Below are 14,665 nucleotides of genomic sequence, written 5' to 3'. Positions count from 1 at the left end.
TGACTAGTCACTACACATTCAGTAAATGACTAAATTGACAAACTGAAGAAATTAACTAACTATTGGACACTCAGCTTAATTATTTTCTGAACTATTCAGCAGGGCTATACCGTGGATAAAGGACCATTACTATTGTAAGTAATGTTAATTTTGAGATTTTCTTGAAATACAGAAATACAGTACTCAGTATTCTGTCAGGGTCAAGTAATCCCTGACCACGTGAATAACAGACTATTTGTCTGCAATGCATTTCATTTTGAATTCAACCCCACACAAAATTAATAGAAACACTCAAATTATGCATTTTCTGAACCCAGAAACTTGAACACATGCTCTTGGGAACATTAACTTTCCAGCGAACTCCAAACCTTCTCTGGACAAAGCATATCAATCAATTTAGAATTACAGTTTAACCTAACCTGCACTTCTTCGGAATCTGGGTGAAAAACTGGATTGCTCAGTGAAACCAACAATGACAGCGTGCAAAAACTCCATGGGAAAACCAGTAATGAATATGAGCAAAAGACTTACATGCAGCTCTTATGAAACTGGTCGGGAGGAAAAAAAAATGTTTGATTACAAGAAAAAAAATATACTGTGGTTTAAATACAAGGACTTTTTTTTAATCAAACTATCATTCTGGCACAATAATCACATATATAAGATTTTAAAACACCCGCTGTCATTACACATTTTGAGCAAGAATTTATCAAAAACCAAACATTAAAAGGAACAATCCATAAATCCTAAGCCATGCCCGCCTTGTCTTGACAGTATGACATACAAACTAGAGTTAAATTTTCTTTTCATCTCACCACCGTTATTAATACTAAAGGTAGAGGCTTTGTATTAACAAAATGCAAGTGAATGGACTACCAGGTTTAAAATGGTATTCTCTCTCCTCCACTGCCATGTACACATATCGTGGCTGGTAACAGAAACCAGATTGCTTTTACTGTATGTTTGTTTACTTAGAGAAGATTGTTTATGTAAATATATTGTGTGGTTATGCACTGTTTTTTTATTTCACGCAGAAGCGATGAACCTGCATTTTTGTAATTATTAAAAACAAAAGCACAAAAAAATTTCCAGGTTCGAGCAACTCGACAAAGCAGTACGAACTAACTTACAAAACGGTAGAACTTAAGCAACACCGGTAATACGTTATTGAGGAAAAAAATATTGAATGTAGAGTTACGGCTCAAATAGGCTTGATATTTATTTTTTAACCTGCCTGAGATCAAAGTGCAATTAAAAATATTTAAACAATAACGTACCAAGAAATTACGACTTTTACTATCGTGTATATGACATACGTAAACTTTACAAATATGCACAGTAAGGTTAAAATGCTGACAAAATGCCAATGTTGCGAGCTGCAGCACGTTTTGTCAATTTATGTCTCGAGCTACAAAACCTTAAAAAAATCCAGACACAAAATGCTGAACAGTAGAAAGTTTAAACGAAACAGCGAATCAACTGCAAATGCGAAATAAGATGAAGATATACTCTAAAATGTTTTTTTTAATACCCCAACAATGTTTAATGCATTAGGAGCAATGATTAGTCGAGCACGAATAAAAATTTGAGTCCTGTTCTAAATGTCTAAGAAATAAAGGCTGTCTGCTCTCTTCTAAATCACAACTCTAGTGAACAGCGCACCTCCGTTCCAACTTGATTAAGCTCTTCCTCGGCGTAGATATCGATGACATCTGTGCCTTCAGTCGGCCCAGTAGCTGCCATTAAAGAAACGTGTCACTCCGCCCGAAATTCGTCACAACAAAGACACCGTCAAGGGACTGATATGATGTCCGTTGCTTGAGTCTGCGTTAAACCAAGAACTGAGAACTATGTCCTGCTACAAAACCGCCTCCGTAAAACGATCGTCTTTTCACGTCGCCGGAATCTTCTAAGAGAACTGAGTAACAATTATCACCCTTCCGGATAGGAAACACAAGCCTTCTGATAGGTACATAACGTTCCGACATGGCTTGCTGAAAAAGTAATACTCGTCTTCAGAGGCAGAGCGACATTACATCGCTAAGGCTTTTAGGGAACATATGACGTGTAGACGTTACAGAATGTTAATAGCGTAAATTTTGGAATTAAGGATTTATTTCTATAAAACGCAAAGTAAGTAAGATAGGCTTGCTCTTTCACGTTTGTCCAGAAGCCCACTATGAGCAGTATTGCTCCATTATGATTAATTTATTTTATTTTTTAAATGAAGTTTATAACTTACATGGGTTCATCATTAAGATGAACAGTCCGATTAAACGCCTTTTAAGGGTCTCCTGAGGAGTTTCTAACTGAATGTTTTTCTTTAGGTGGAATAATGAGATATATAATAGATGTTAGCTTATTTAATAAACTTAATAAATTTATAATTTATGCAGATTAAGAAAATGAGTTTGATAAAAACATAATTTGCAATCACGTTTGTAAATAGTTGTTTTTAAATAACTAATTTCATTCTTCTGTTCTAACAGAGAGTAGCATGGTCCTGTCGGGTTCAAATTCCACACCCTCTTTTACTTTCCAAATTATTTTTTCTATGTTTTTGTGAGCTTTCTTTCCATATCCCCAGTGAAGCGCAGTATAGGTTAATTATTGTTTCTAATTTAACTTTGTGTGGATACTATGGTGAACTGACATCAACTAGGAATACCATGTTGGTTTTGATTAAGAAAGTTTGAGAGAAGATTAAATGGTAATAGTTGGTAGGCTATTTTATGAAGTATAAAAAGTGTCTCTAAAGTACTGGTTTCTGTTCCCAGACCCATAGGACTACAGGTTTTTCTTTAAGGTTTCTTCTTCTTTTGTTATGCATTTAGAAAATACATTGGTGATTTTGAAATTTATAAAAAAAATATTAATATTTATATTTTTGCCATAGTTTTCACATTTTAACTTTCTTTTGTTATTTTCCCATTCAAAGCTTTCTGTGGAATATGCCCCACAGCAACTTCTTCCATTATTTCTCTTAGTAATGACAACTAACAACAAGTAGACACAAGCGCAAATGACTCTGAAGAAGAAATTGCTAAAGCTATAGACACAAGGGCAAATGACTCTGAAGAAGAAATTGCTAAAGCTACTTTGTTTTCAAACCCCTTGCTTGATTTATAAGAAATACAGTAGCTGGTTAAATAAGCATACCATCTTGAAAGGCTGAATGAAAATCATAATGATGATGATGAAAATTTTAGAAAACAAAATAAAAAACGCTTAATTATCTTCCTACAACACAGAAAAATTTTGTTACAGTCCAATCTGTAGTACTAGGGTGTTGTACCGTGTTAGCCATTATGAATGTAGAGAAAAGCCAAGCAAAATGACACCTTTTATTGGCTAACTAGAAAGATTACAATATGCAAGCTTTCGAGGCAACTCAGGCCCCTTCTTAAGGCTTACATCTTGCCTGAAGAAGGGGCCTGAGTTGCCTCGAAAGCTTGCATATTGTAATCTTTCTAGTTAGCCAATAAAAGGTGTCATTTTGCTTGGCTTTTCTTTACAGTCCAATAAAATTTAGCAAACTCAGTTTTTAAATTTCTGATATGAAGCCTTTTATCTGTTCTGTGTCATTAGCTAAGCCTGGTGTCTTCTTCATTAATTGTTAATTGTAAATATTAAGATTCAATTATGGGAGGAATCTATATATATAAAATCCCTATGTGCGTCCAGGTGTCTGTGTGTGGGTGTCTTCTGATGAAGTGCGCATGCGCGGGGCACGGTGCGATATTACTGTCAGAGAAAGTTAGAGTCGTTTTACGGAAATACAAACCAGTATTACTGCGAGAGGAAATGAAAGGTACACAATACAGTGACGCATATTACAGCCACATACAAGCCAGTATTACTGTCAGAGGAGATTAAAGGCATATTACCGACGCGCACGCCTGTATTACCGCCAGAGAAAATTAAAGGTATATTACGGACGTACAAGCCAGCGGACGTACAAGACGGTATCCTTCAATAAGGGTGCGCACAAAAAGACGAGCCTCAAAAGGGCGACCTCAATTGGGAGCAGCGAATAAAGGCGGGCTCAATTGAGGTCACCTTTTTTGAAGTCAAATCCCCTTGCCATTTAATATAGACTGTTCCTACTAATGTTTATGCACTACTGTTCTAGCGCCCGTTATTATAACGGGCTAAATGACTAGTATTATAGATAAATGACAAAAAAGAGTTAAGAACTTACTACGGTAAACATATACATATTTATATATATATTTATGAATTTCACACTAATTCCCTTTTCTAAATGCAAACTGAGACAAGAAAGAGTGACTTACTAAAAAAGCAAAGTGCAATCTGCCTCAGTTAGAAGTTTTTTGCTCAGACTGACTGTGATGAACTCTTTGGGACTCTTTTATACATGTCAAGGCTGTTTTACATCTATACATTTTTTCTTTCTTGTTTATGTAATTGAATAATCTTGCTTTTGAATGCCAGAAGTTTACAAACTACATGTAAAGGAAATTGGAGAAAATTTAGTACAATGCCAAAATAGAACAAGTAGAAACTGACTTTTGCAATGAAGATGGAAGATGAAAGGGCAACCAGATTTGTTGAGGAACTGATTTATGCCTACACAGAACTTGAAGTGTCAAAGGGTATGAAATCTAAATGAGGGGAGGAACCCTGCAGTACAATGTCCTGTTGTCTGAAGAGGTTGGTTCCATCTCAAAGCCATAGGACTGGCATAAAATCAAACTAATAGAGAAGCTCTGAGTCGTTACATCATTCCATCATTCCTTCACCCATACACCATGGCAGAGAGAGATGTCAGAGACCAAAGACCAGACTGACTGGTAGTTTTAAAAAAGCCATCCTGGACAACAACCTCTTTTAGCACTGCTGCTAATCTTCAGAAAGCTTTCTGACTTTAAAACAATATTACATTTTTCTTTACACACACATACACTAGGACCACTATAGCAATGCCAATTCACCTAAGTTTAATCAGGCTGAAATTAAGTGTTTAGTAAAGTTGTTTTACCATAAGCAAAGTGGAAGTGCAGAGCAATCCTCACAGCAGTTCCAGGAATCTGCGAAAAAATGTACTATTTCCAGTTTACTTTTGTTGTCACACGCATACCGCAGAAATGTGGAAGACATGGTCATTTAAATCAAAACCTTTGCAACCTCAAAATCAATGTATTTGGTAAATTTTCACAGTGGGAGCGCAGTACCCATTAGATTCATTATAAAATGTCTGCCTGCCTGTTTCCCTAGGAAAACACTCTTCACCGCTTTTTTTCACTCCAACCCAGCTATAAATACTATGACTGTTTAAATACCCACATTTTAAATGTGTTTTCTTTAAATCTTCTAACATCAATGCACACTAACTTGTGCTTATTGTACCCAATTTAACTATTAATCCTTTACTACATTCTTTACTGTAAAACTCATTTGCGTATTTACTGTTAACAAATATGAAGAGTAGGTAAGAAAAAGCTGCCATTTGAGAAGATGGGAGAGAAATTAAAAAGTTAATTAGTCATTAAGAGTTGAAGCAATATGTGATTCGAGGGTAAAATGAGCTTAGCTTTTTCTGTTTTTCTTTAGAAAGGGTTTTTGAAGCCCTGTGAAAGACAACAGACATATCAGTGTGGCTATGATCAGGGGATCTTAAGATTTCCACAATTGGCTTTGTAATGTCTTTGATATTAATTGCTTGAATAGGATCACATATTTCTCCAGATCCTGACTAACATTTTAATACCTCCTTTTGTCTTCTTTAATTGCAGCGTTTTCATTTGTACTCTCATTTTTACCTTTCCCCTGCCCTGCTTTTATTCCTTCATTTTCTTTTAAGTTGCACATTTGATGAAGCCAACAGAGCAAAAACATTGTTTCTTTTACATACTTTCATGGAAATAACTTATTTTTTTTCTTTATTGTAATATATCTACTATATAGTAAAACACTACTGTCTGTGGGTGTCCTGTCCCTTAGAGTGATATGATTGGTCAGTTTCACTTTGGTCACGCAATTGACACACGAGGAGCAGATTGCGCTCAAGAGAAGGAGCGCTGGTGAAGAGATGTTCAGACACATGAGGATACAGAAGAAAGGCACTGAAGGTACATGAAGGGCAAAAGATACCAAATACTTTTAAATTACTTTACTACCTGTATAATGCATTATGTACTATACAATAGAAAGGACATTTGTATTAAAATAAAGTGCAAGAGAATCTACAGAAGGATCTATGAAGGCTTGTATTTTGATCAACTTTTTAATCAAATTAATACACATTCACATGACAAAACAAAATTGAATAGAAGTGATGAGATATATATATTTATATATAGTAACAAAACAAAACAGACAGAGAGAGTTGAGGCACCTTGAAGGCAAACTCTGTATATTTGTTGGCCAAAGAGAAAATAAGAAGCAAGGCAAAATGCAACAAAGTATAAATGTCTTTCCAGACTGTTGTCAGAGCTTGACCATCTTGAACACGGTGGCGTTGCCCCTTTAGAGGAAACCAGACTGGGGCCAGGAGACAAAAACCTGGAAGTGAAGTCAGGTAGACATGCAGCACTTTCAGCCAATGAATTTTTCAGCCATTCATAAAGAAACACTACTGGAGTTCCTTCATATCAACAGTATTAAGATTTTATAATGCATCACTGTGACTGTGACTGCTCTTCTTATTTTTAACCAAGTAAAATTTTCTTCCTTTTTAATCATTTTGATGTGTATTTGAGTGCAAGTTTTTTTTCATCATAATATAATAATACAGTACCATAAAGTTTTAAAGATGGTATGCTGGGAAGAAGCAAGACAGAGTAAGTTGGGATAGGATTGGAACTTGTTTTCAGTTGTTACTAGTTTTACAGTTTTAGGTTGCTTTTTTGCAAGTACTGCTGCTTATTTAAGGACAGTTGCATTTCAATTCATGGGCAAATCAAAGGTTCTTTATTTGTGGACTAGCACCCAGATAGAGCTGATTGACTGTAATAGCCTATATGCACATGGTAGAGCTGATGTACTTCTGGTGAAATCTCAGCCAGCTCAGTCACTTCCATTGTCCATACTGCAGTTTAGTGGCAAGAATGTCAAGAGAAAAAGAAGTTTAAGTTTCAGAGTTCAGATGTCTCGACAGCTGAACATTGTTGTGTACCTTTATGTTGAGAATACAGTAAATGCAACAAGGTACTTAGTGTTCATACATTTCCCGCCAATGCAGAAACCCAATCTAAATGGATTGTCACTACTGTAGCTTTACAGTTAGTCTCCATACACTGTTTTGTAGCCGGCATTTTAAAAAAGAGGATTTTCGCAAGCTAGGGAAACAGGACGACAACTATTGAAGAAGGGAGCACTTTTTGCGTTGTTTGAGAACAATTTCACTGTTCTTCTTACAAGACTGAGGGTTTGGGAGAGGAGAAAGCAACCAACAAAGGATGACATACTAGGCAAGGAGGAGGGTGACAAAATCCTCAAAGACCACAACTATGCTATGGATCCAGCAGTGGTCCATCCAGCGCTTGATGAAAACATGTTTCTCAGAGAGGAGATCTCTAGCTGAGGAAACAAACTGAAATCCTTACAAAGAAGCAATGGTTTGGCATTCACCATTTTGCTGGTTCAGTCAGAGAATTTCGCTTTTTTACAAGGTGAGATGTCCACCAGACTCATGTTATTATTATTTGACTTGACAAACAGGGACCTGTCTCATGAATGAGCCTGCGGGATAACATTCCATTATGCTCAAACTGTGAGGTTTTTGTTTTTTTCTCATTGGTCTGTAGTACTGAGCCCTAATGGTAACCTAACTTATCCTTTCTCTGAATCCTTGTTTGAAACTGAGATTGACAAAGATGTTAGGAAAATTGTAACAGTGATTGACACAGACACATGACATTAGTGGTATCATTATGTTAGACTTGGCTAGTACATAAACATGTTACTACATCCAGATCTTACCTTTGTAATTGTGGATGTAGCTTGAAACATACTGTATAGCCCTTAACCTTTTTAGCTCCGGACGTTTGGCACAATGTTTGAAAAGTGGAACTTGCGTTGTTTACTATAAATCTGGACATGTCTTGAAGCAATCAGGTGAAAAACACCATAGCTAGTCCTTTTTAGTATGTAGTGCCGGAAGTGAGGCAGCTGCATGATGCAGACTCTGGAACAGAGTGTGCATATAGCCTATCTATCTATCTATCTATCTATCTATCTATCTATCTATCTATCTATCTATCTATCTATCTATCTATCTATCTATCTATCTATCTATCTATCTATCTATCTATCTATCTATCTATCTATCTAATTGAGGCTTTATGTTCCTTCTTGTCAACATCACTCATACTTTCCACAATTTTAATAGAGGTAAAGATGCCCTTCTTTTGAATCCGATCAAACAGATATGCTGTAGTAATACCGTCGAGGGGACTGGGCGACTGCTAATGATAAACTAGTGCTGATATGCTTTTTATTAGAATTCAAACCTTTCATATCCACCCATTCTGGAGGACCCATTCGAAGTACATAGAGGATGACTTTACTAATTCCACGACATAAATATTGATATCTATACTCATCTATCTATGAAAGGCTATGTACATACAGCAGCAGAAAGGCTTTTCGAGACTGTAAAATTAGAATTCTGTTCGTTTGTACCATGCAATGCATCTTTACAAAGCATTGCTTTTCTGCTTAGCTGTAAAGTTATTTGAAAATAAAATTACATTTTAAATTAATGCCACGTAGCGTTTTCCTTAAAGGAAGGTTAACTCTAATGTTTTAACTTGTGACATTTTGGGTTATATATACATCGGCTACTTTTTTCTTAATATGAATGCAAGACATTGGAAATAAACTGTCTGACAATGACTGTTACCTGCTTGCTTACAAATTGCAAGAGCTACTGATTCCCACACAGTGTTCTGATTGTCAGAACCATAGACATAGAATTACTAGACGCCTCATGACCAGCAGCATCGTACGTCAACGTCGCCGCCATATTGCGAGTGGCACTGCTGTGGAGTGAAGTGATGGATAAAGATGCCACACGCATGTGCTGCTTGGGATTGTACAAACCGCTGTACACTCCAAACCAGATCACAGGGATTACATTTCATAGGTAAAGCTGAACAGTTGTTTTGGTTATATCTGGCCATTAGAAAATCCCGTTTTATAATCTTAACTTTAGCTATGCCAGGCTAAGCTAGCAAAGCTATGCATTTATGTGCTTAAGTGAGCCTCCAAACAACATTTTGGCTAAACGTATTTAGTCACTAACTATGTAGATTGTTGTTAGCTGTTAACATTTCTCAAACTTTGAAAGTTTCCCAAAGAAATCCACCTCAGGAAGCAGTGGGAGGTAACCCTTAGACAGGATTTTGAGAAAGCTGTCCTGTGATTTGTGCCGTGCAAGTTTGGTAACAGATGCTGTACCGGCATCACATGATCAAAGCTACCACTTGCTCACATTAAAAAACAAAGTGACGTTTGATGATTCCTTCTGAGGGTACAGTCAAGGTGGTCAAAGTAGATGAGCGTGTTATCTAACAGTCGACATTAGGGCAAGCTGTCAGTGTATCTTTGATCAGTTTGTTCGGGCTGAGGTTGGTTCAGATGATGTGTTTTTTCTCAAGGAGCACATTGAGGAAACACAGTTTGAAATTGACAACCATCATTTTATGCTCATGTCTTCAGTTTTGTCTGTCTTCCACAAACTAAGACTGCACCATATTGCCAGAATGAATACTCTCAAATTACAGAGTGGCGACACACGGAAAAAGCTATGTAAGACAGTTCTGTTTCATGGATTTTAGATCCTATCCTGTATATATTTAAGTAACCACATTGTGTGTGTGTGAGAGAGAGAGAGATTGAGAGAGGAATGAGTGAAATGTTTTCAGAAATTATTAAGCCAATTTGTATACAATAAAATTGTTTATTTTTGTCATTGAGTGTATCATTTCACTGTTAAAAGAAAGACAAACAAAGATAACTGGCAGTAACAGTGCAAAATTCACAATTGGTATGCCAGTTTGAAAAGGGTTTTAAGGGTAGTTTTAAAATGTGTTATTGAATCGAACTGACGTATATGAGAGGGAAGAGAATTCCCGAGTTGAGGAGCACTATGAGAGACGCTCGAGCTCCCATAGAACAGAGTTTGATGTGTGGTACAGAAAGTGGAGCTGCAGATGAGGATCTGAGTGAGCGAGAGAGAGTGTAAGTCTGGAGGAGATCAGTGAGGTTGTGGAGAGCTTTAAATGTTAAGAGCGGTATTTTGTATTGTATTCTGTAGTTAACAGGGAGCCAGTGAAGTTCAGAGAGAATAGGTGTAATATGTTCAGTGGATTTAGAACAGCAGGTTATTATCCTGGCAGCAGAATTTTGAAGAAGTTGTAAGCGATGGGATTTTTTTGTGGGATGCCAGATAGAATAGCATTACAGTAATCTATATGTGAGGTGACTAGGGCATTAACCAATACTTCAGTACTGTGCTGCATAAGAACAGGACAAAGTCTAGAAATGTTTCGGAGATGGCGAAGGCAGTCCGAGAAATGTTACTTATATGTGAGGAATTTAATAATAATAATTATTATTTAATAATTGTCATTATTAGTGTATAAATGGATATAAATAGTTGCATTTAAACGATTCGCCAAAATCTGTTGTATGTAAACTGTTTTAAACGTTATTGTTTTTTCATCAGAAAACCCGGTTTCCACAATTACATGTATTAGTTTAAAATGGCACTTTTGCCACTCGCAATATGGCGTACGCGCTGACGTACCGTGTCGACTGGGCAAATGCGGCGTCTATCTATATATGTCTATGGGCAGAACTTCTAAGTAATATATACATATTATAATAAGCAGTAACGTCACTTCCTTATATTGTGCGTCATGAAAAATTTCCGAGTTGCTATTTAAGTAACGCGTCTTTCGTGGTCACGACTGAGGGAAAAATATGGCTCATGTATTTAAAGCTGCAAAGGTACGTGATAAAAGCACGAATACATATGCGTTTGCTTTTAAACATTACCTCAAGATATCGTTAACTGTTATGCTTCCTCCATTATTGTGAACAGTTAGTGCTAGTGTACCGCCGGTCATTGAAAATCGGCGCTCCAGGTTAAATACTGAATTTACGACAACTACACATACTGTATGTAATTTAACATGACAGAGTCTATCATTTTTTTTTATATATGTGGGTATCAGTACTGTCATTGTATTGCTTCAGGTTCGTAATTTAAATGTTGTTACGCATGGAAAATTAACCTATGTTACAGGTCTGTTTGGATAGGAAGGAAGATGCTGAAAATGTGGTAGTAGTAACAAAGTACTGTAAGGAGGAGGTAAAATGAGCGCAGGGTAGCAGTGAAGCTGGGCAACTACAGCAGAAGAGTAAGGCCAGGTTTATACTTCAAGCGACGCATGCTCCTGCTACGCAAGCGTTTACTTGCGCGCGTACTTTACGTAAATCTGGAGGAATCCACCAGGTGGCAGTGCGAGATGTCACGGTGAGAACAGTTTCAGCTTCTCTGTGTTGTGAATTGCGCCAATGTGATAAAAGTTGGAATGTGACGTCAGAGTCTCTGGTTACTATTTACTAGTGATGGGCATAGTGAAGCCTCACGAAGCATCAACACGTTTGAAGCAATTGTGTTAGAAATCGTTTCGAAGCATTTGACACTCACCTCTCTAGTGACACCTCCTGGTCATTTTCATTAACTTTACACAAACGTATGATTAACTTCAATGACGTCTGTTACAACACTTATTGCTTTATTTTTTCGCTGCTACAGACTGACAACGAAGAGAAGGGTTAGTCAGCAGGTTCTAGTGTCTGATGTCTGAAAAATATAAATATAACTAACGCCGACAGGCAGAATGCACTATACGATAGCAAGAGTTAAACAAAATAAGACGCCTCACTCATGGATTCCCGGCTCTTTCAATTAGTATATACTTTTGCACTGTATCATTATAATCGCTCCTGTTATTAGTATTATAATTAACCCTCATCTTTTCTTGAGATCACATTTAATAGCCTTAAATGTTTTCTTTGGTCTGACTTAATTAAAACGGAGTAGACAGAAAGTAAAGGTTCATCTCTGTACTTTGCCATGATATAGGTAAGCACATTTGAGAAATAAAAGGTGAAATCCATAAATCACATATGTTATTATTCGATCAAGTATTGAAATATTTCATTTATTAATACTTTACAATATTTTGTGGAGCTCAAAAGTAACGAGTTCGCTACAAAGAAAAGACGCCGTCAGTGGCTCAACTAACTAAGGTGGTTGCTTTTCAAATTCTGAGAGTAGTGCTAGCCCAAGTTCGATCCGAATTAAATACTCATCATAATTAATAATACTTAAAAAAAATAATCTGGAGTGAAATCTTTATAACCAATTTGAACTAAATAATTTTGAGAGATACTGTGGAAGGATCGCATAAGAGATCTGAATCATCCCCACTTAAAATCGCCATCATTGCGTAAAGCAGCTCACATATTTACATTAATTCATCTTCTATTCATTGCCATTTGACGTCCATGAACCCCTCCATTGAATAAGGTGATAACAAACCCACTGTGGTAGATCAGGTTGAATTTGCTGTGTTGCACCATACATTCAAAGGTGTCAATCCAGAGCACATCAGAGAAGCAGAGAGACACGGAGCAGATCAGTCACCGGCACACAGACACACGGGACACTCCAAGGTGAGCAGTGTATAGATCAAGGTGGGCATTAAAGATCCTCTTGAGTGCTGAGGCAACAAAAAGCAGCGGGATAAATACATCTGGACCTGCTGTCGAAAAAGCATTTGCTTTTAACAGCAGCATCCCTCCCTCGTGAACACATCTTCAAGGTCCTGACAGGCGATCACTAAAAAGATGTCTTAGTCACAGCACAGTGCAATAATAAAACATTTCCTAAAACATATAGTTGTCCAGTCTGTATCATTCCTAAGCAATCTTCAGGGTGGACGTGGAACCCGAACCCATGTAAGCCTTATTATGGAGCGGCAACGCTACCGCAACACCACTACTGTTTTCAGCAGGGTGAATGTATAAAATGTATGTTTTTTATGTATGTATGTGTGTAATGAAGACGAAAACAATTATATATAGATGTATACTATATGACATACAATCAGTGTTGCATGAAAACGTTGCATGATGCGAAGAATGGATGAGAGTATTATAGTCAGAGATGTGTTGTCACCCATATTACTAAAGCTGTTCTTTGCAGCATTATGCATTCTACAAGTCTGCATTCATATGATGTAAAATTTATAATTTTATTTTTTTTGCACAATCATTTAACATGTATGGATCATCCATAAACATTCATTTCAATGGGAATTCTGTCAAGTTTTTGAACTCTGTTAATGCCATATGTACTTCAGACAGGAACTCGATGAATAATGATTCAAAGCACTAAGCAGACATGGGCACTGGAATCGTCAAGCTTGGTTAGAAGCACTGAGCGGACATGCGTACTGAAATTGCATCTTGATGGGGCTTTGAAGCCTCGAACATGCGCACTGGGTTAACAGAGGCTTCGAAGCCTCGAGCAGATTCGAAGCCTCGAACATGCGCACTGGGTTAACAGAGGCTCCGAAGCCTCAGACATGCGTAGTACTGAGATCATGACGGGGCTCTGAAGCCTCAGACATGCGTAGTACTGAGATCATGATGGGGCTCCAAAGCCTCAGACATGTGTAGTACTGAGATCATGACGGGGCTCCGAAGCCTCAGACATGCATAGTACTGAGATCATGACGGGACTTGAAAGCCTCAGACATGCATAGTACTGAGATCATGATGGGGCACTGAATCCTCAAGCAGACATGGTCACTGGTTACTGAATCTTTGTGAAGCCTCAGCACACTCGTAAGGCATTGACCTCTATATTTTGAGAGTCTATCTGACATTTAACTCTCTAGTTATATTTTGTAATTTGTATTGATATTACACACTTTAGTTGATATAGTTAAACTACAATTCAGGTAGTTGCTGAGAATTAATTATTGTTCTTGTGGATTGCTGTGATTTCCTTTGTCTGATACATAGTGTCAAAGATATATTGTCATATATCAACTTTATATATATATATATATATATATATATATATATATATATATATATATATATATATATATATATATATATATATTTATATAAAGATTAGGTAAATTGTGCAACCTTTTTATGGAACACTTAATTTTGTTCAAAACCGTACATCATATAGTATACATCTATAAATATAATTTTTTCGTCTTCATTAGGAGAATACAACAATGATACTCTCGTGTCAATTAAACCAATTTAACGTGTGTATGTCAAACAACATATTTTTACATCCGCTGCAGTAAGAACAGTAGTAGTAGTTCAGTTGTGTGGAGCTCGTTAATTATCCCGATTAGGTGGCTCAATGGTATTGCAACTGTCTTTCAGTAAAAATACCAGGGGTTCGCGTCGTTGATCCTCCTCTTGTGAAAGGTTTTTTTTTTTTTTTCAATTCCTCCATTTAACAATATTTTCAGCTTGGACGGATAGCGAGCAAATCGAGCTATCGAGGGAAGGTTTGGCCGCCATAGTCAGGCAGGGGGCACACGTTCCTAATTATATTGTGTATGTAAAGAGTTTCACTGTAAAACGTAATAAG

General features: G+C 36.9%; 2 protein-coding genes across 2 annotated transcripts in view; one reads left to right on the top strand and one right to left on the bottom strand.

Annotated features, from left to right (window-relative positions):
- The window catches only part of LOC114642656 (cleavage and polyadenylation specificity factor subunit 7-like), a 209,011-nt gene extending 207,061 nt beyond the window's left edge, over window positions 1-1,950 (bottom strand). The window contains exon 1 of the mRNA XM_051922065.1: window positions 1,663-1,950. The gene's annotated coding sequence lies outside the window, so the exon portion shown is untranslated. The remainder of the gene's footprint in view (window positions 1-1,662) is intronic.
- Window positions 1,951-10,862: 8,912 nt separating this feature from the next.
- sdhaf2 (succinate dehydrogenase complex assembly factor 2) overlaps window positions 10,863-14,665 on the top strand; it is a 64,693-nt gene continuing 60,890 nt past the window's right edge. The window contains exon 1 of the mRNA XM_051922072.1: window positions 10,863-10,977. Coding sequence (XP_051778032.1) covers window positions 10,951-10,977 — 27 coding nt within the window. The 5' untranslated portion in view covers window positions 10,863-10,950. The remainder of the gene's footprint in view (window positions 10,978-14,665) is intronic.

This window comes from Erpetoichthys calabaricus, chromosome 2, assembly GCF_900747795.2.
Source record: "Erpetoichthys calabaricus chromosome 2, fErpCal1.3, whole genome shotgun sequence".
Classification (NCBI taxonomy): Eukaryota; Metazoa; Chordata; class Cladistia; order Polypteriformes; family Polypteridae; genus Erpetoichthys; species Erpetoichthys calabaricus.
The sequence above is the reverse complement of the archived record's forward strand: the minus strand, read 5'-3'. Positions and strand labels throughout refer to the sequence as shown.